Genomic DNA, 20,566 nt, shown 5'->3' with positions numbered 1-20,566 from the left:
CGTATAAGAAATGGTTAAATTCTACATATTTTAAAATTTAAAAGAAAAACTTTCAATGGTGCTAATTCAATAGTGAAGTCTGTAGTCGACTTAGGTAGTTCCGGATGGATCTAGTTCATTAGAGCTATTCAGTTTATGGAACTAGTTCCATTTCTTTCGACCTTTTAGTTCCACAGTTCATTTTATTGTTAAGCGAAAAAAATTGACGAGTAATTTAATATAATATATAATGGCGTATTGTGCCAAAGTCAGAGAAGAAATTGAGTAGCATTGACATGGGGAGCGAAATTGAAATAGGAACTAGGAAAAGGTACCTATATGGAAAGTCCGTGGTAAGAATAAATTTGAATAAAAAATTCGTGATGAAGATCTTCTATGAATCTGATAAGTATAACAGACAGAATTTGTGTACAGAAGAATCAAAAATAATAAGGCGACTTGCTATTTTGATCTTTTCTTGGATAAGTTTCTTTTCTGCGATAAGTTCTTGTAAATATTCAGAAAAAAGATACCCAACATTTATTTCTGTGGTTAAGTTGTGAATCCCATTGAAAATCCGTTGAATAAAGCTTCTCTAAGAAATGTCTGTCAATAATCATTTAATAATTGGGACCATCTATTCATAAGATATGTTCTGCATATTGCTTTCATGGTATTGAGTTTAATTAAACCATATAAAAAAATCGCCTCAGCGTAAACAATTATTGCCAAAGCTTTTCTTTTGAATTAAAAATAGGAATTTTTAAAAATTGAAGAAAAAAAATCGCCTCCATGTAAACAATTATTGCAAAATTTTTTCTTTTGATTTATTAAAATAAAACTTATCTCACCAAAGGCTGTTTTACAAAAAAAAATGAAAAAATATTTTAATATATATTTAATTTTTTTTTCTTCAAAATTCTAGTCTCATAACTTCCTCTGTTAATATGTTTCTATGTTTTCATTTTTACGTTTTGTACAACAAATATAAATAAACATTTCATCATTGTTTTTCCATGTGGAGATAGAGGGGTCATTTATGTGTTTGTTTTCTTTTTGTTTTGATTTATATTATATTTGGTTTTATGTATTTATTTTCTTTAACAGCACGTAGGCAAATTTGTACGTAGAGATTTTAGTGTTTTGTAGTTTGTTATCAGGTCGAAAATTCATGTGAGGGGAGAATTTTGGTAGGTATTCTTCTTGGGATATGGAAATTAAATAGGAATAAAATAAAGCAAAAAAAAAATTGAAGGATACATTTCGAATCAAAGAAATTCCATTTAAATTATGCAACAAGCATTAATATGGCAATTTTGAAAGAAGTTATTATTGAAGTCAAATGTTGCCAATATGCAACACAATAATTAAGTGAATTCGAAAGTTCCCGTGAAAGTAATGAAACTCAAACTTTACGGGGTTGTATTATTTTTTCGAAAATGGAATATCTCAAATTTTTAAAGAAATTTTATTTTTTTTAATTAGAATTAATATAAAATTTTAAATTGCAAAGTTTTTAATTTTGTTTTTAATATTAAAATTTTCAATTATTAATTATTAATGGAATTTCTAATATTTATTTCTTGGAATATTAAAAAAATATTTGAATTTTTATTAAAATAAAACTTAAAGTTCAATTTCGATTTGTTTATAGTGTATAGGGAATTTTCTATTATTCATTCCTATATTCACACAATTTTTACTAAGGCAAAATAAATGAAGCAAGTAAAATTTAATTTTAATAAAGATGAAAAAACAGATGTAGAAATCTAACGTTCATTTGCTTTTGAATTAACTCAATTATGGCGCCTTTACACACTTCGGGTTATTATAAAATCTTTTCGATTTTTTAAGGAAAGGTTTAATGAAAGTTCTAATGAAAGAAGATCTTTTATGTCATGGAAGAAAGTGTAGGGGTTAGTGTTTTGAAGTTTTTTTCTTTGGGATTATATGAAGGATTTTGTTTTTTTTTTTTAAATGATTGGATGTTTTATGTTTATTGTTATTAAACACATTAAATTAAATTATTTGTTTTTGTTTACCTAAATTGCTCTTAAACCAGAGCTTCGTTTACTTTTTTTTATAATTTATTTGTTTTATTTTTTTTTAATTTTCTTATATCTTTTTGTTAATTACAATTAGCTATACTTAAAATTAAGGTAATTTACAATGTATAAAGCTAAAGTTCATTTTTTTGGTTTTATTTAAATCATTTTTGTAGATTTTTTTTGGGATTTTTTATATTATAATTATTATTTAGAAATATTAATTAACAAAAAAGCCATTGCTGTTGATATTTAAAAGTTTTGTTTGGTATTTATGAAATCGCGTTTGATTTTTATTTTAGATAGAGGCTTTAAGGATTACGGGATTGTACATAAAAAAATTATTATTCTTTTTTGTATAATATGGTTTTAGCCTTTCCCTTTCTTTTTTAGAGTTTCTCTAGTACATTCAGGGGACAAATTAAACTAAGAAGGAAAAATAGGAAAAAAACTAAATATATCCTTGAGTTTTTTCTGGGATGTTGAAAAAAAAAAAAAAGAATTTATAGGATTTCAAAATGTCTTTTTGTGAACTTTTTTTTTATTTTCATCATATTAATAATAATAAATCTAAAGGCTTAATGGCATAGCAATTATTTAATATATATATTTTCTTTTTGATTAAGGGGAAGGAATGATTTTTACAGTTTCGGTTTTTGTGGTTTTTTGGGGAAAAAATTTTTATGAAAAAAAATTGTTTCAAAATTAAAAATATATTTTTTTTGAGTTTTTCTTTTGTTAGTTTTTTATTCATATATATAATATTTATTATACACACTTAAAGCTCTTAATTTCTTTTGTTTTTAGATTTTTTTTTTAGGTTTTTGTTAATCAGTGAAATTCATAGCTATTTTGTTAATAAAAATATCGTATTTTTTTGGATTCTTAAATTATTTCTTTTGTTTTGTTTTGGTATTTTGTCTGGGGAAATTTGTTGTTGTTGAGTTTTGTATATAGAAGAAGAAGCAAAAATAATAACGCGACTTGCTATTTTGGGATTTTTTGTTTTTGTTGTGTTATTATTTTTTTTGTTGATTTTAAATTTTACTTCTCTTGGGTTTTAAATTATTTATATTATTATTTTATTATATATATATTTGGTTTTTATTTATTGTAGTATTTTATTATATTTCCTAAATGGCAATGTTTTTGCATATTGTTCCTTTCTTGAAATTATTTTCTAATTTTATTCATCTGGCTTGTTCTAATTTTCATAAGGAACACTCTTCCTTTCAAGTTTTTTTGTTTTATTTTGTTTTATAAAATTGTCTTTCCTTATATTGTTTCTTTTTTTATTTATATTATTTGCTAATTATTATTATTTATAAATTATGTTTATTTAGAGTTTTGTTGTTTGTTTCAATTGGTTTTTTTTTTTGGGTTCTGGTTGTTGGTTTTTCATATTTGTTTCATCTCGCCCGCCCCTCGCTGTTAAGAGTGCACTCAAGTTTAGTTCTTAATGTAAAAACTTAATTTTCTGTTGCGTAGCAAACATTTCTTTGAGTTTTTTTACTTTATTTGGTTTTTGTAAAACGTTTTTTCAAACTTTTTTTTTGTTCTCTTCTCAGTAAAAAATCTTTTTTGTTCTGGTTATCAAACGAAATCATCAGCTCAAATTAAAGTAAACAGATTGAAGCAGTTGTTTGTATGTTTGTTGTTGTTGTAAGCGTTATGTTTTCTTTGGTTAAACAATTTTTGGTTGTTTTTGTTTTTTGGTTGTTGATTTGATTTTGTAACGTTGTGGTTTATTCTTTAACGAACCGTGTTTTTCTAATTTTTTTTTCGTTCATAAAATTGTTACGACATTTAAAAAACGCTTTAATAAACATGTAACTTTTTTATTGTAGCGCAATTTAAAAATAAAATTGGAAATATTAAGGAATTTATTCCAACATCGAAAAAAGGCAGTGGGTGAAAATTAAATACAGGGAAGAAGAAATCAAGAAAATGTTTACTGCACGGCCGCCAATTATTTGTTGAGAATATAGGGAACTATTTTCATAAAAGAAATGTACTAGAAATGCGTACAAGCTTTAGTAAATAGATAATTTCTTATTAAGAAGATAGTTTTTTCTTAAGCGTAGAGAATAATTTACTCAATCACAAAGTAATGTTGATTTTTTCTGAAAATGTCCGACACTTGATGATTTAAATTTTGAACTTTTTTATTATATAAATATAGAGAGGATAAAGTTATTATCTAAGAGGATATACTAGTTGAACTGAGCAGTATTAATATTGCCTTTCATACTTTATTTAAAAGAGAAAGTCTTTTGCAAACAGTTTTGCATAAAATTCTATTTAGTAATAAAATATTAGACACAGTGTCCAAATCTGTAGGTTAGGTTAGGTTAGGTGGCAGCCCGATGTATCAGGCTCACTTAGACTATTCAGTCCATTGTGATACCACATTGGTGAACTTCTCTCTTATCATTGAGTGCTGCCCGATTCCATGTTAAGCTCAATGACAAGGGACCTCCTTTTTATAGCCGAGTCCGAACGGCGTTCCACATTCCAGTGAAACCACTTAGAGAAGCTTTGAAACCCTCAGAAATGTCACCAGCATTACTGAGGTGGGATAATCCACTGCTGAAAAACTTTTTGGTGTTCGGTCGAACACACAACCTTGTGTATGCAAGGCGGGCATGCTAACCATTGCACAACGGTGGCTCCCTAACATTGCATTGCAAGGATTGCAATTTTTGGGATATATATCTTCATTTTGTTGGAATGAACGGTATTGAATTTTGATAGACTTCTACTGCATTTTTGGGGAAATTGGAAAATTAAGAACAATTTTCAATTTTCATTTTATTATTATGAGAGGGTATACTCCAAATTATCGAATACATTGGCATGCATTTGAACGACTAGTAGAAGTAAAATAATAAAGCTTAGACTGGGAGATCGGGCGCCAAAACTTTGAATAAATATTTTACTAATAGTCTGGCATACATTACATGCAATACAACAAAAACTGTTATTTTCTGTAAGTTTATGATTGTTGTGCCATTTGCATATATAGCTGTGTATTATTTTCTTAGCTATTATTTAAAGTTGATTTCTTCTTCTTTAAACTTTAACACGCACTGCCTTCTGAGAATTAAAAAAAGCCATTTTTTGTTTTTTTTCTTTAAAACTAAAATTTCGGAAAAATTCATTAAAAAGCAAAAGCTTTCAAAAACGTTTGCCAAATTTTTTTGTTTAACAATATATATTAAAAATGTTAAAAAAAAACATTTCATATGAAAACCTAAAAAGAGATTAAAACAATATTGTAAAACAAAATACAAATAAACCCATAATTTATTAAAAACACAACTAAAAACTATTACAAAAATAAAATTCATAAAAATTCTAAAAATGCTAAAGCTCTGTAATTGATTTGAAATGGTACAAATACAATAACAAAAAATTAATAATTTTTTTTTTGTTTTTTTTTTCTTATTACTTTTAATAATTTACAATTTACATATACTTATAAAAAGCCAATTTATTATTATGATTAAACACATCAATGGATGATTAATTTCTTCTCTATTATGTTGACAATTGAAAATATTGGCAACTATAAAAGAGTAGGGTGCTTTTAAAAGTTGAGTTTATTTGGAAATTATTATTTTCTGGCGATAGTTAGAAGATCTATGTATTGATAGTATGCGGGTATTTTTTTACAGATGTATTTGTGTGGGTGTTTTGTAGTTGAATATGTGTGCGTGTTAGTGTGTGTGTGTGATTTCTTTTGGAGGGGTAGGGATATTTTTAAAACTATTTAACCCTTTTGCGATATGGGGGATTTTACAGGCAATAGCACAATTCATAAGTCGCTTTTGGTTGTTTATGATCGGGCGCCATTTAACAAAATTTATACTAAACTTTGTTAAACATTCGGTTCGATTCCATCGTAGACTGCATTTTGCGTGCAATCCATTTAACCATGACATATATCGGGGAAGAATCAGGTTACATGGATTGCAGTGACATTTAACGGCCATTGTTATATATCTTAAAAGGAATAGACGCCAGTCTTGTTGCCAAATTCCTGCATACATTGATTGGTGTACGTGGATGAATTAGAGTTTAGTTTTATAGATGTTTTTTGTTTTGAAAGATCATGATCGAGCGCTGCTTAAAGTGATTTTTATTATATATAATTATAGGAAGGCATTTAATTCAGCAGAGCTTAATTTAATGTCTTGAAAATTCATAATCAGTTGCCAGCTTATTCCTTGCTTATTGTTTGGCGCATTCCCAATTAAAATATGGCTTTTTTAATCTGACAAGGGAAAATTGTTTTTTTAATTTAATTTGCGATGAGGTATTACTCTGTTTAAAAAATAATGGATAATCTGTTATCAAATTAAGATTTTTCGGCGTTCATTGTCGTATGATAACATCAATCCTCATTTTTTGACCATAGTTAGACAAAAAATTTTACTACAGGAAATAATTCAATGTTTTTTTTTAACATTTCCAGCCGTGGTTCTCTTTCATTCGATTCCTTTTTCGTGCAAATTTTTGTAATTTCTATTCAAATTGCGTTTTTACTGTTGCAGAATTTATGATCGGGCGCCACTTGGATCATGGTTTACCATCATTTAAGCTGTTATGTAAATTGAGTAATGCTCATTCCATAGGTTTCATGAAACTTGGTGTCATGTCCGAGTTAATTCTTCAATATATGAAAGCAATTGCACGTAAGGCAATCCAAATACATAATTTAAATTGGGGGTAATTCGAAAGTAAATAGGGCCATTGTGTTAGGAAGGCATTTTCTGTGATATTTTTGAAGCAGAATTTCTTACAATAATGCCAAACTCTTTGATCAGGTTTTTTGTGTTATTTTCTCTTCAAATTGCTTTGATATTTTGCATCCCTTGAAGTTTATCCATGTTTTGTATGTGCAGGCATATGAATAGATGTCATTGTATGGCTTTTTAGACTCTTGGTTTATAATTATCTTCCTTCTATATTGATAATAGATTTAAGCAATATTTTTTGTTTTCTAAGGATTTATTGTGAAAGATTTATATATATATATATATTGAAGGTAGGTTGCCACCAATAAGTAACTTTAGCTTATGCTACCTGTAGTTGTATTGTTCGTCCCTCCAAACCCAATGTATTTGGGGAAGAATTGGGTTTGAAAGGCCAAAACAAGTTAATCGCAAAAGGGATTTTGTTTTATTTTTTTCTTTAGACCTAAGCAATTTAAACGTAATTAACTAAATTTGATAGCCTGTTGAGCGCATGGAAAAGTTTTTGTTTTGAGTAGGAAACAAAAAAAAGCAAATAAAATTAAACATTTAAAAAAGCCTAAAATTTTATCAAAATAAAATTGAATATATATAGATAAGTATATTTGTTTTATAAATTCTAAATTTTTTATTAAAAAGAGATAATTTATTTTTTGTGGGTATTAAACAAGGAGCGCATTTTCGGGTTGGTGGAATTTTTCTTGGTTATCATTTTGGTTTTTTATCCCTCGATGTTAACGGTTTTGGGATGTTTCATTTAAATTTGAATCAATTAAACGTAGCATGTCACCGTTTATTCATATGGGATTTAGCTTGATCAAATTATGTTTTTTTTTATTGTTAAAATTAAATTTATGTTTTTTTTTTTAATATAACGAAACTTTAAATTAATTTCAAAATTGTCCATTTTTCGGTTAAATTTAAATTAGTTAGTTACGTTTAAAATATTTTTGTAATATTTGTAGAAGTATCCTTTTTATGGTCTTTTTGGAGTTCTTAACTTTCGTTTAGGTTTATATTTTCCTTTCTTTTATATCACTTTACCTTGTATATAGTCTATTTATTTTTGGTAATATTTCTTGTCTTTTAGATTTTGTTTTCTTGGTAATTGTCTTGTGTATTTTTTGTTTAAAGTTCGGTATAGTTTTTCTATATAGTTTTTTTTTAGAAATCTTTTATTTTTCTATTAACACCTTTTGTTTATATTTCAAGGGAACATTTTTTTATTTTGGTGTTTAATTTAGCAGCACTTTTCTGTTTCATTGTCTTTGTGTAAAGTCCTTGTCTATGTAGGGTTATTTGTTTTGTCAGTTCCAGAGATTTAAGCAACATCATCACAACACGTCATGTATTTTTTGGTATTGTTTTTGTCCAGGTCTTGTTTTTCCTAGGCCTTTTACTAGACCAGGTTATTCATTGATTTTGTGAATTTATTAGATTTTCCCGTCTTATTTACGGCTTTGGTAGATTTCTGCGCCCCAACTCCAAGTTCTTTTATTTTAGTTGACTTTATTAAGTTTGTCTAGTGTATGTGTGTGTGTGTAAGTACGTGTGTTTGTCTTAGAGTGTCTAAAATCATTGGTTAATCTTAGTTTAACCCTAAGGTTAATCTTAGATTAATTTTTAGAGTTTTCATTAAGGGGAATTTGTGGTAGTCAGTGTTAGTGTGTTTAGGTTTAGGTGGTGGTTTTGTTGTGCTTAAAAAAATCTGTTTTATTTATGATTTATAAATTATTGTAATCAAGTTTTAATTATTATTGTTTTGCGGTTTTGTTGTGGATTTTGTTTTTGTTATGTATATTTTTGTTCTTATTATTTTCAGCTGTGCTTTTTTATGTTGTTTTTTTGTTTTTAGATTTTAAAATATTCTTCAATGTTTGGCAGTCGGCTTAAATTTTAAATAAGTATTTTTTTAAATTTTTATTGTTTAAAAAGCATTTTTATTATTAAATTATGTTCATATGATGTTATTTAATTTTAATATTTTATACAATTATTATTATATATATATGTTTTGTTTTTTTTTTTTGTTTTCATAAAATTTGTAGAAAAACTCAAAATTTTATATATTTTGCTTTTATAAATGAAAAGTAATCATTAATATAATAGAAAACATAAGAACCCGTTTACAATACAATTATCAGAGCTTGTAAATTGAAATAGATTTTTGTTGTTGTTATAATTTCTTGTATTTGTGTTAAATTATTTTTCTATATTCAATTATAATCCCATTTAAATATTATTATATTATTTATAATTTCTTTTAATATATATACAATTTATATTATTAAAAAATTATGTAATAACATAAATAAAAAAAAAACAATATTTCTAATAAAACTAAAATTTTAAAACCAAAAAAAAAATTATATGACATTTTGAAAAATTTTTACTTAAAAGAATTTTTCTTTTCTTTATAATTTTTTATAATTGTTAAACATATTACGTTACAATTTCTCTTAGTTGTTGTTGTTGCTTCATCGTTCTTCCTGTTGTTTTCCTTTGCTTTGGGGGTTTTGTTGTCCTCACCTCATCCCTGATTGATTGTTGTATCTGATCCATTAGCATTTTACACGTTCACATGTTTAACTGAAAGAATTATTTGCGCTTTGTTGTTGTACGATGTTGTTTCGTTTAGTTGTTGTTGTTGTTTGTGTATGTGTACATTGTTATCTTGTTGTTGTTGTTGTTTAATTAGTAGCAGAAAATTAACGCTTTAGTTCTCGCGTGCATCTTGGAGGGGGGGGCGAGGCCTGGCTCAGACATCTGCCGTCCTGGATGTTATGCTCGGCGATCTCGAGTGTATTACAACCTTATGACCGTTTTTTGTAACAAAACCATCGCTTTCGACCAATACGGCCGTTTGGCGACCATTACTGCCGCCACTCACACAGCCCGGACTCAATGGTCCACCATTGGCGGCAGCAGCTCCACAATCCGCCACTTCACCTATAGCTTCGGCAAGCGCTCCCGCTATACCGCCTTCAGAGGGTGAGAGAATTCCTGATGTAGGCGCCGCCGCTGCTCCACCCTCGGCTCCATCATCACCCTCGCCACCGCCTTCACCATTCTCACCGCCCTCGCCACCTTCTTCGGCCACATTGTCTTCGGGCGGTCCATGTTTATAGCGTCGCCACGCTGTCTGTATCAATTTGGCGCAATACTCCTCACGCTGACGCCACAGAGTCGAGGATACTGGATCATAGCCCTCTGTATCGGGCCGAGCCGCTATTTCACCTATCTCACCGGTCTCCTCAATCGGGTTGCCCTTGCGCGCAAAGAAGTCTTTGGTTAAGGCATCCAATATATCCACACAGTACATCATGTCCCCCCGACAGATGGGCATGTCCATCGAGATGATTTTGTACTTGTTCGGCTTGTGTATCTGCAGCGGCGGCTCGAGCACATCCAAGAATTCGGACAATTGATCGTAGCGTATGTACTGTGTACCCTCCGGATCGAATTGTTGCCAAATCTCGTAGTACATATCGTAGTCGTCGTCGGTGAGACCCTCTTGTACATCCTCGGTAGCCTGGCTATAGTTCTCGAGAATGACAGCAATGTACATATTAATAACTATCAAAAAGCTTATAACTAGATATGAGAGAAGAAACGTAATTCCAACAGTCGCTGAACCACAATTGCCCGGATAGCCTTTGTCGTTGTCGGGTGGATCGCAATCTTCCTCATTGATAATGGCGTCTAACACACCATCCCAACCGGCTGAGGTAGACATCTGTGTAAGGTTTTTGTGTGTATGGAAACCAAAATGGATAGATGGGGGAGGTAAAATTCAAAAATTAAGAGGTACAGAATGTCCCAATGTGAAAATTTGATTTTGATTGATACATGGTAAAAAATCCGAAAGGATTCCATTTTCAGATTTATCGTACGATTTTTTTTACACACGGTTGGGACGGTACGTAAGTGGTGGTGGTGGTTTTTTGATATTATTTTTGTTGGTGAGTGGTAGTAGTAGAGGTACGTTGTGGGTCGTTTTTATGTCAAAAAATTTATTTTTGATCATTTTCGGTTGGCAGTGGAAAAAAGTTAATTAGAAAGTAAGACATATTGAGATTAGTTTCATTTGTCATTCATGGTTTCATGGGTAGAGAACAAAAAAAAAAAAAATAACTTTAACAAGTAACATATACTAAAAATTATTATTATTCTAGAAAACATATATTTTTTTGTAAAGAAATTTTTCCAACATTTGTACAAAAGACCTTTACATCCCCCACTACTGGGATGAAGGTCTACTAATAATGGTAGATTTGGTTGGTTTTAGTATTGGTTAAAATTTGTTTGGTTAGTTTTTAGCACAAAAACAAAAGACATGTAGCTAGGACAAACCAAGAGTTAGTAAGCCAGGGTTACCAACCCTAATTTAGATAATTTTTTTTAATTCCTTGTTTTATTTTATTAATCAATCAAATCCCAACTACATACTAAAGGAATCTAGTAGGGAGCTTTTAAATTTTTTGGTTTTTCGGAAAACTATTTTCCTTATTGGAGCAAGACTGAGAAGGTGTTGGGTTTTAGCATGTAAACGCAGTGTTTCTGTTTCAAATTTCTAAATCGGCTCTTTTAGTATTTATTGGAGTGAAATTTTATTATACTACAAAATGTATGTTAATAAGCTGTTTATTGATTGTTTTTGGAAACCTCTAAAAATGGATTATGGATCCCCAAAAGCTTTTGCTAATTCTTGAAAAGTGTAGGGATTCTATGGTGTTTTCCCCATCTATTAATTACTCCTCTACTCTACTAAAGCTTTTTTCTGCAGCTGTGGTTAAAAGGAAAAAATGTCGAATCTAATTGATGGTTTCTGCTTCGGGTACGGTGCATGGGTAGGTTGAGATGTTTGTTTTTTTTTAATTCCAGGTTAGAGAGGAGATGTCGCGTAACTTTGTCTGAAAGCTTTTTGTTTGGGCATTTTTCTTTGTATATATTTCCAAGCCATATTAGTTAAGTAATTTTGTTTTTTTTTTTTGCTGCTTTTCTCTTTTCTACACTCTTCTTTTGTGTTTGTTTTTTTTTTTGGTGTAGAAAAAAGAAAGCTTCACTTTTAACGGTTTCTTATTGAAATTGCTGAAAGCGTTTGGTTACTTATTTCGTTTTCAGTATTATTTTTAATGAGGAATTTGAACATTTTTTCTATTTGGTGTTTGTTGAAAGAGCTGAATTAGATTTATTTTTTTTCAGGGTTTGGTCTTAGATTCGTTTAGCAGAAAGCGAGATGAGCGAAAGAGAGAGAGTGTATAATGTTAGAGAAAATAAAAAATTAGCTTTTTAAATTAAAAAAAAAACTGAAAGAATTCCATTGGAAACAAAAGACTCCAGAATATTTATGATAATCAAAAAGGATGAGATATAATATTTTTCCTATTTGATATATAGAAAATATAAAATAAAAGTTATCTTCTTCATAAATTTACTATCGTCTGTTACTCGAAAAAAAAAATATATACGTATAAATAATAAAACGAACAATGAGCTTTTACACAGAAAAATTGTTTGACCAATATATTGTTGGAAACGTCTATAAGCTCTATGAAGGGTCTAGTGTATACTTTTACTTGGGCGTCAAAACATTATGACATAGTTCAACATTTACAATTGAATATGTGTTATATTCAATTGTAGATATTAAACTATGCAATAATATTTTGGCGCCCAATCTGAGGCAGGATAATGTTTTTCATTGAAAGGAAGTTGGAGTATCGTCGAATAGAGTCTATTATGTTTAATATCTTACGGGGGAAATTATTTCTCATTCAATTGTAGACTTTGCGAAATATCTGAATGTTTTGGCGCCCAACCAGGGGCAGGCTAATGTTTTTCATTAAAAAAGGTGAAGTAACATCATATATGTACCACCTTTGAAATTTACTAATTAAATATATTCCTTCCATTCGCGTTCAAAAAGTGGTCGAAAAACACGATCCGAAAAATTAAGGACAGATTTAATCCACACGGCAATGGTCGAAAGCATGAACATATCGCAATAACGGATACAACACATATTGAACAATGAGCTTGGACTCAAGCCATAGAATTTCCAAAAAGTGCAAGGTGCACACAAAATTCACACTAGAATAAGCCTAGGAGTTGCTGCATATGAACCCAGAACTCAGGCACCTCCAATGGTTATGATGTGGACTGCCGTGTCGACAGATCGCTGCTCCTCGCTCATATTTATGGATAATATTCGGCATGTCGAATATTATCGGGAAAATGTCTTATAGACAGTAGTGACAAAAATTTCTGACATTTGCGTTAACCAAGAATGGGTTAAAAAGGAGATTCCGAGCTTTATTTATATAGCACAATGGCTACCAAAATCTTCGAATCCAAATCCGTTGGACTTGTGGGTCATTTTGGAGAGTAAGTTTGGCACTAAAAACTACCAAAGTAAATGTCAAAATACTGCCACTTTCGTGTAGCGTGTGATGTCTGTGCCGGCCGTGTGATAGCCATTATTTGTGCCAAAGGTAGCCAATTCGAACAAATCTAATCTTGTGTTTGAACAATGAAATCTTAATAAATGTAGGTTAGGTTAGGTGGCAGCCCGATGTACCAGGCTCACTTAGACTATTCAGTCCATTGTGATACCACATTGGTGAACTTCTCTCTTATCACTGAGTGCTGCCCGATTCCATGTTAAGCTCAATGACAAGGGACCTCAATTTTATAGCCGAGTCCGAACGGCGTTCCACATTGCAGTGAAACCACTTAGAGAAGCTTTGAAACCCTCAGAAATGTCACCAGCATTACTGAGGTGGGATAATCCACCGCTGAAAAATTTTTTGGTGTTCGGTCGAAGCAGGAATTGAACCCACGACCTTTTGCAGGCAAGGCGGGCATGCTAACGGTGGCTCCCGCCATTTTACATTTTATTCATCATCTCTACACTTAAAAAAACAGTGAACTCTCTATTTCACTAAAGCCAATTTAACTATACTTTAGTTCATGAAATTATTATGTTTGGAGAAAGTTTCCTTTACTCTAATAGATTTTTGCGTACGTTAGTTAAATAAACTCAAAAACGGGAAAAATTCTACACAAATTTATTAAATTCGAATTTCTTACAAAATAGTTCATTATTTCTTTGAATTTGTAAATTTTAATACAAAAGCGTCCATCATGAACTTCGTATGTCACTAAAGATATTCTTGCAATTTTGAACTCCAATTTTTTCCTTCAAGTTACAACATTTTCTTTAATAAGTGAAAAAAATAAATTGTAAGGGCCGATGTTGAATGTGAACCACACCTAAACGCCAAGTTTTTTCCGAATTTTATTTGACATTTCTCTATTTCAGACTTACTCAATTTGAACCATGGACGTCGTGAATGGGCAGAATGGTTCCAAGAAATGGCAACAATGGATGATCAATTTTCGAAGAAAATCATCTTCAGTGATGAGGCACATTTTCACCTCAGTGGATTCGTCAATAAACAGAATTGCCGCATTTGGGCGAATGAGAATCCAAGAGTGATTGTCAAAAAACCAATGCACCCACAAAGAGTGACTGTTTGGTGCGGTTTATGGGCTGGCGGCATCAGCGGCCCGTATTTTTTCCAAAATGAGGCCGGTCAGGCAGTTACTGTGAATGGTGTTCGCTATCGTGGGATGATAACGAACTTTTTATGGCCCGAATTGGAAGATATGGATGTGGACGATATATGGTTTCAGCAGGACGGTGCCACTTGCCACACAGCTAACGAAACAATGGCTCTTTTGCGCAACAAATTCAATGGCCGTGTTATCTCACGTAATGGTAATGTCAATTGGCCGCCAAGATCATGTGATTTGACACCGTTGGACTTTTTTCTTTGGGGTTATTTGAAAGAAAAGGTGTACGTCGATAAGCCAGCAAAAATTCAAGAGCTAAAGGATGAGATAATTCGGCACATTAACGGCATAGAACCTCCATTATGCCTCAGCGTCATCGAAAATTTGGAGCATCGGATGAAGGTGTGCCACCGAGGTCGCGGCGCCCATTTGGCCAATATTTTGTTCCATACATAATTGAGTAATACCAATATATCATAATAAAATAAAATTACAATAATTTCCTAAATAGTTTGTGTTTTATTCAAAATCAACATCGGCCCTTGAAATTTTAACCACCCTTTATTTATGTCTAATAAATAAATATTTACTTATTTTTGTCAGCGCTTGTAATATTAATATTACATTTTCTTAATTGAACATTTTCTAAAATTAATCAAAAATTTTCTTCCTGGTGGGTTCACTGTGTTTTCAGTGTAGAGTTCAACAGTGAAAAGTTAGTTTTGTTGAACGTCTTGAAACATTTCTGCGAACCTATTTATAGAGAAATAAAAATACAAATTACACCAAAAATATTCTTTAAATACTATAAAATCTAGTCTAGATCACCACGTCGGGCAGAATTAAATATTTTTTTATAATTAGCCAACCTGCCTACCCTTGGCTTTTATATAATCTACTTTTAAGTCTTAATTACGGGCACTAGAAAATATTCTAGTGTCTAAAACTATCAGTTTTTATTAAGACATAACATAAATATTTTCCGGAGTCTTTTGTTAAAGCATAACTTATAATTAATTTTACTTAAACATATTGTTTTTTTAGTATAAAAGTCATAGCAAACATAATATACAAATACAATGCAAGATGGATGAAAGGAATGAAATAGAAAGGAAAGTTTGGGAAAAATTGGACATGATTCGTTAAAGTTGAAATAGGAAAATGTTTGATAGATGGGATTAGCTAAAGCTTAAGACGGATACAGAACAGTAGTTTAGATTGTATAAATAGTATACAGTTTTAGTTTAAGAGTTTAGTTAGTTTTTCTTTTGATGGAGGAGAGGGAGGTTAAAAAGAACGCACTAATTTAGCTTTTACCAACAACTACCGCAGCTTGAATCAACATGTGATATTCCCTTTTTTACAAAGTGTATTCAAGTACTACTTTAAATTCGTTATAGGTGTATGTGTGTGTGTGTGGCAGAGTATGTTTGTTTAATATGTTTAATGTTTTTACTATTTGGAAAATTATTTACAATATTATCGTGTAGATGTAGGAGTTAAACATGAAGGCTAAGTCATGAAAGATTCACATTTCAGTAGATAGAGTTAGAAAATTTAGATCTTATTTTAATTATGATTTTTTTTACGTTCAGTAATACTGATTAAATGGCGTTGATACTAAATATGAGTAATCTACACCAAATTTCATGTATAACCTATATAAAGTGTTTTCTGAGCCTAGAGATACAAAAGTCGCTAATCGACTTTTTGTAAAAAATATTGTAGTTGACTTTTTGATCAAAATCGAATAAAAAAATAAGAATTAAGCATTGCCTGAGTTAAGCGAAAAGTTCTTTCTGAGCCTAGAGATACAAAAGTCAAGAATCGATTTTTTTTTTAAATATTGGAGTTGATTCAAAATTGAATAAAAAGATAAGAATAAAGATTACAGAGACGCGTATAGGGGATAAAAAAATTGGAATTTCCAAATTCGACTAATCGAGTTTGCATATGGTCCAAAATCGACTAATTAAGTTGGCCATGGTTAGGTTAGGTTAGGTGGCAGCCCGATGCATCAGGCTCACTTAGACTATTCAGTCCATTGTGATACCACATTGGTGTTGGCCATAATTGGTATTTTAAGTCAGTTTAAATTAGATTTTTGCTCTACAACTGCATAAAGAGGACAGTTTTATGCGACTGACCCTTGAAGCGGTTTTACACGATAGATTTAGTCGGAAATTGCTCTTATTCCAGCAACTTGGAATAAGATACATACACTGAAAAAAATATTGACCTAATATGGAAGATTATGCAACTTAAATTTTAGGACTCGAAATTTACGCTATGCTAAGGACAAAATTATTTAAAATAATGACATTTTAATTAAAAGAAAGTTTATAATCCTTGCTTCAAAAATTTTTTTCATTAAATTTAGGACACAAATCTTGAAATTTTGCGTCCATCTGTGTAAGTTGTAGATCTTTGAAGTAAGGCAAATGTTCCTTGAAATAAAGAAAAACATTTTTAATTTAAAGAAATCATCTTTAACTCAACTGACACATTGAATTTTTAAATTTAAGATAAAAATGCTTCAAATATAGGCTAAGACTTATTTTAAGGATTTGCATCTTTGGTTTAAAGTTTTTTTAGCATTAAGAAAACAGGTTTTACTTTGAAGTACTTGGCATAATTTGGATTTTGAAACTTGAATTTGTTTGTAAATGAATACCTTTATTAATATATCGCAAACAGAGAATAAAAATTCGATGAATGAGATCTGTATCCAATTTTAATATTATCGATCCTAGATTTAAAGCCAGGGAGGTCCCTAAAAAATGTATTTATTTTAAAGAATCCGCATCTTTGGCTCGGAATCAATACCAAAATCCTTAAAGGAAGGTCAAAATCTTTGGATCCAAGTAAACTTTATTTTAAGTGTACAAAGATGCTGTATTCGACCTTAGCAAAAATTAAATTTGAAAATGTTGAAATTATGGAAAGTGGATTATTCCAAATTTTGAAAACGTAGTACATGATGATAGATTTAGTCGGAAATAGATATATACACTGAAAAAAATTTAGTGTGAGGTCAAAGATTTCATATCTTTAAAATACGAATGTAAATTTTGCTTAGCATTGAAAACGCATTTCTCTAATATAAAGTTTTTTTCCTTGTCCAAACGTCGACAAACTTTTCAATTTAGCTTAGCATAGAAGACGCATTTCTCTAATATAAAGTTTTTTTCCTTGTCCAATTAAGTGATTTCACTTAAAAATGCGTATCATAACATGAAAGAAAACATGTTTGGGCTGTGGTCATCTTGACTTTAATAGTTCAGAAAAATTCTTTAAATTTAATGAAATTGTCTTTAAATTTGTTGTCTTTTTGCATCTTGACTACAAAGCAAAAAATCGTTCAAATGTAGGACATGTTTTTCAATACTTTATTTTAAAGACGTTTTTTACTTGAAACATAGCATAATTTCTATGGGAAGTCGAGTCTTAATTTGGAAAATAAGGTTATCGTTAACTCGTTTTTAAATGGCTTTAATAGCATATGAAGAAAAAAAAAAGCTGAAAACACGAAAAATTAGAATTGCTTCCTAGAAGCAAGTACACAAAACCTAAATTTAAAAGAGAATTGTGTCTTAAAAGTATCCTTACTTGTATTCTTCGCTTCTTTGGCTCGGAATCAATACCAAAATTTTTAAAATAAAGACTAAATCTTTGGAACGGGGTATGCTTTTTTTTCAGTGTGCAAAGATACTGTATTCGACATTAGCAAAAATTAAATTTGGAAATGTTGAAAAGTTGATTATTCCAAATTTTTAAAATGTAGTACATGATTACAATTTTTTTTAACGGAGGCACGCAAATTTTCATGATTTGTGTCCTAAATTCAATGAAAAGAATTCGTGAAGCATTCATGAAACATTCTTTTATTTAAAATGTCATTACTACGAAGTTTGCCTATAATATTATTTGCTTGTCCTAAAATTTTGGTTGCCTAATCTTTCATATTAGATCAATAATTTTTGCAATGTAACCATTCTTTTATAATAACGAAATGTTTTATGGATAGAATTAATATTTATTGTATTTTTTTTAAAGAATAATTATTTTCTCTTTCATATTTGAGGGACAAGAGAGAAATAAATAAACCTATGAATTTTAGTTTTGAATATATCGATTTTTTCCTTAATTTAAAGATGTGACTTTGCCTTGATATCGGTAATAAAATTTTTCTTCGTAAAAATTATATACTACCATAAAATGTAATCGTTTATAAGAAATATTTGGTTAATATTTGTTAAGTAAAAACATTAATGTTAGTTGTTTGTATTTTGTTTAATAGTTCTAATGTTTGTTTAGTTTGAATGTTTGTTAGTTAGGCCTGCGATCATGTTCTTTTTATAGTCAAACCATAAAATGAACATGGCCCTAGACCTAATGCGATCTATTTTAGTTTCATGGTGTAAGAGGAGTATAGATGTGTGTGTGTGTGTGGCTATGCAAGTGTGGTGTACTTGTTAAACAAAAAAAAAAAATAATATATGCAACTCTTCTATTTGTTTAATACCAAAGGGAATATCACCCAACGACAACAACAATAGACAATATGAACCGTATGAGAATTGTGGTAGCTTACCTGAAACAGCAATATCATACTTTGGCCAAATGTCTTAAAATTATACACAGCATTTATGCCGCTCTTTTCTTTGACATGCATGAAGAAGGACATGCCAAAGATAGCAAAGATGAACATCACCAAGAACAGCAACAGACAAATGTTGAATAAGGCAGGCAACGACATGGCTAACGCGAACAGCAACGTCCGGATACCCTTAGCACCCTTGACCAAACGCAGGACACGACCCACTTTGGCCACTCTCACCACACGCAGCAGTGTCGGCGATACGAAATATTTCTCAATGATGTCGCTGAGTACAAGACCTAATGTTCGAAATTTGTGGTAGGGATTTTGTTTGTTTTTTTTTTTTTTGTATTTTTTTGAAAGGGGAGGGAGTTAAATGAAGAAATTTTGTAGTTTTAAAAAATACGCCAGGTTACATAGAGAGATTGTGAGAGATATACACAGACATATAAATGGGGTTTGGGGATTTAATGGGAGATCAAAATATAAAATCAAAATGGGATTGGGGAACACAAAGGATTCTCTTTAAAGGGTAAGTAGGGAAATTAATTTTTTTTTGAAATTTCATATAAGAGTTCATTTGTAGAAAGACAGCAGGTTTTTTTTTTTTAAATTTTTTTACAACACTTAAAATAGCCTTCCGTTTAAAAAAATTTGAATAGAATGGTGTAAATGTAGATGTTACAACAACATTACCGAGACACAAAATTAGTTTTATACACAAGGTTTGGGGGGTTATACACGACATAGACACCACGATTATTATCATAGGTGGGGAAGGATGTTTTAAAACAAAAAAAAAAATTATACATTTAACAACATATTTTGTTAATTTGTTTTTTTTTAACAAATAATATAATAATTAACAAAGTAAACTTCAACAACAACAACAACATAATTAAGGCAGAGAGCTTAGCTAAGCTGGGCTGACTTAGGCTTTCGATTAGCTGGGCTAGGCTGCTGGGCTTTTTTTTTAAGCTGAGCTGGCTTTTATTTTCAATAAATTTTCGCCTGTAGAGGATGGGGGGAGAAAGCTCTCACGGCTGCTTGATTTGTTTACAGAGATTTTTGTTTTGTAGGAGCCTTCTAAACTTCAAAAACAATTAATACAACAATATAAATACATATGGAATATAGTACATATATAAATATTAGGCTATAACAATAAAGAAGAACAACAAACATTTATTAATATTATTTTACATACAAATACAATAACAATAAATCATTAAAAGTTGAAGTATGATCGAAAACATTTATTAGAATGAAAGATGAGTAATAGTGTTTGTGACAAAAAATATAATTAACTCTTTAGTGATTATTAAATAATAAATAGTGGACACATAGATAGACACACATATATAGTAAAAGCAGTTTGGATGAAGGTTTAATGGTAATCCTAGAAATGAGTATGCATAAAAGCTTTCGTTGATGGATTTCTAAAACAGCTTTGTTTTTTTTTTTTAAAGGAAAATATAGAAAATTTTATAATAATTCCTATAGAGAGATTTTAGTTTATGGAAAATCCTAATTTATTAGAAAGCATAACTCTACATACAAAAAATTTTTTTTTTGATTCAATCACGAAATTAATTGATCCAATTAAT

At 30.2% G+C, this 20,566-nt stretch overlaps 1 protein-coding gene across 19 annotated transcripts in view; it reads right to left on the bottom strand.

Moving 5' to 3' along the window:
* Positions 1-8,945: 8,945 nt before the first annotated feature.
* para (sodium voltage-gated channel paralytic) overlaps positions 8,946-20,566 on the bottom strand; it is a 196,311-nt gene continuing 184,690 nt past the window's right edge. For all 19 annotated transcript variants that reach the window (XM_075300892.1, XM_075300894.1, XM_075300893.1 and 16 more), the window contains 2 exons: positions 18,954-19,258; positions 8,946-10,517 (listed from right to left, as the gene is read on the bottom strand). In XM_075300892.1, coding sequence (XP_075157007.1) covers positions 9,540-10,517; positions 18,954-19,258 — 1,283 coding nt within the window. In that variant the 3' untranslated portion in view covers positions 8,946-9,539. The remainder of the gene's footprint in view (positions 10,518-18,953; positions 19,259-20,566) is intronic.

Source organism: Haematobia irritans, chromosome 3, assembly GCF_050003625.1.
Source record: "Haematobia irritans isolate KBUSLIRL chromosome 3, ASM5000362v1, whole genome shotgun sequence".
In the NCBI taxonomy this organism is placed as follows: Eukaryota; Metazoa; Arthropoda; class Insecta; order Diptera; family Muscidae; genus Haematobia; species Haematobia irritans.
Note: the sequence above shows the minus strand (reverse complement) of the source record. Positions and strands in the feature narration are given on the sequence as shown.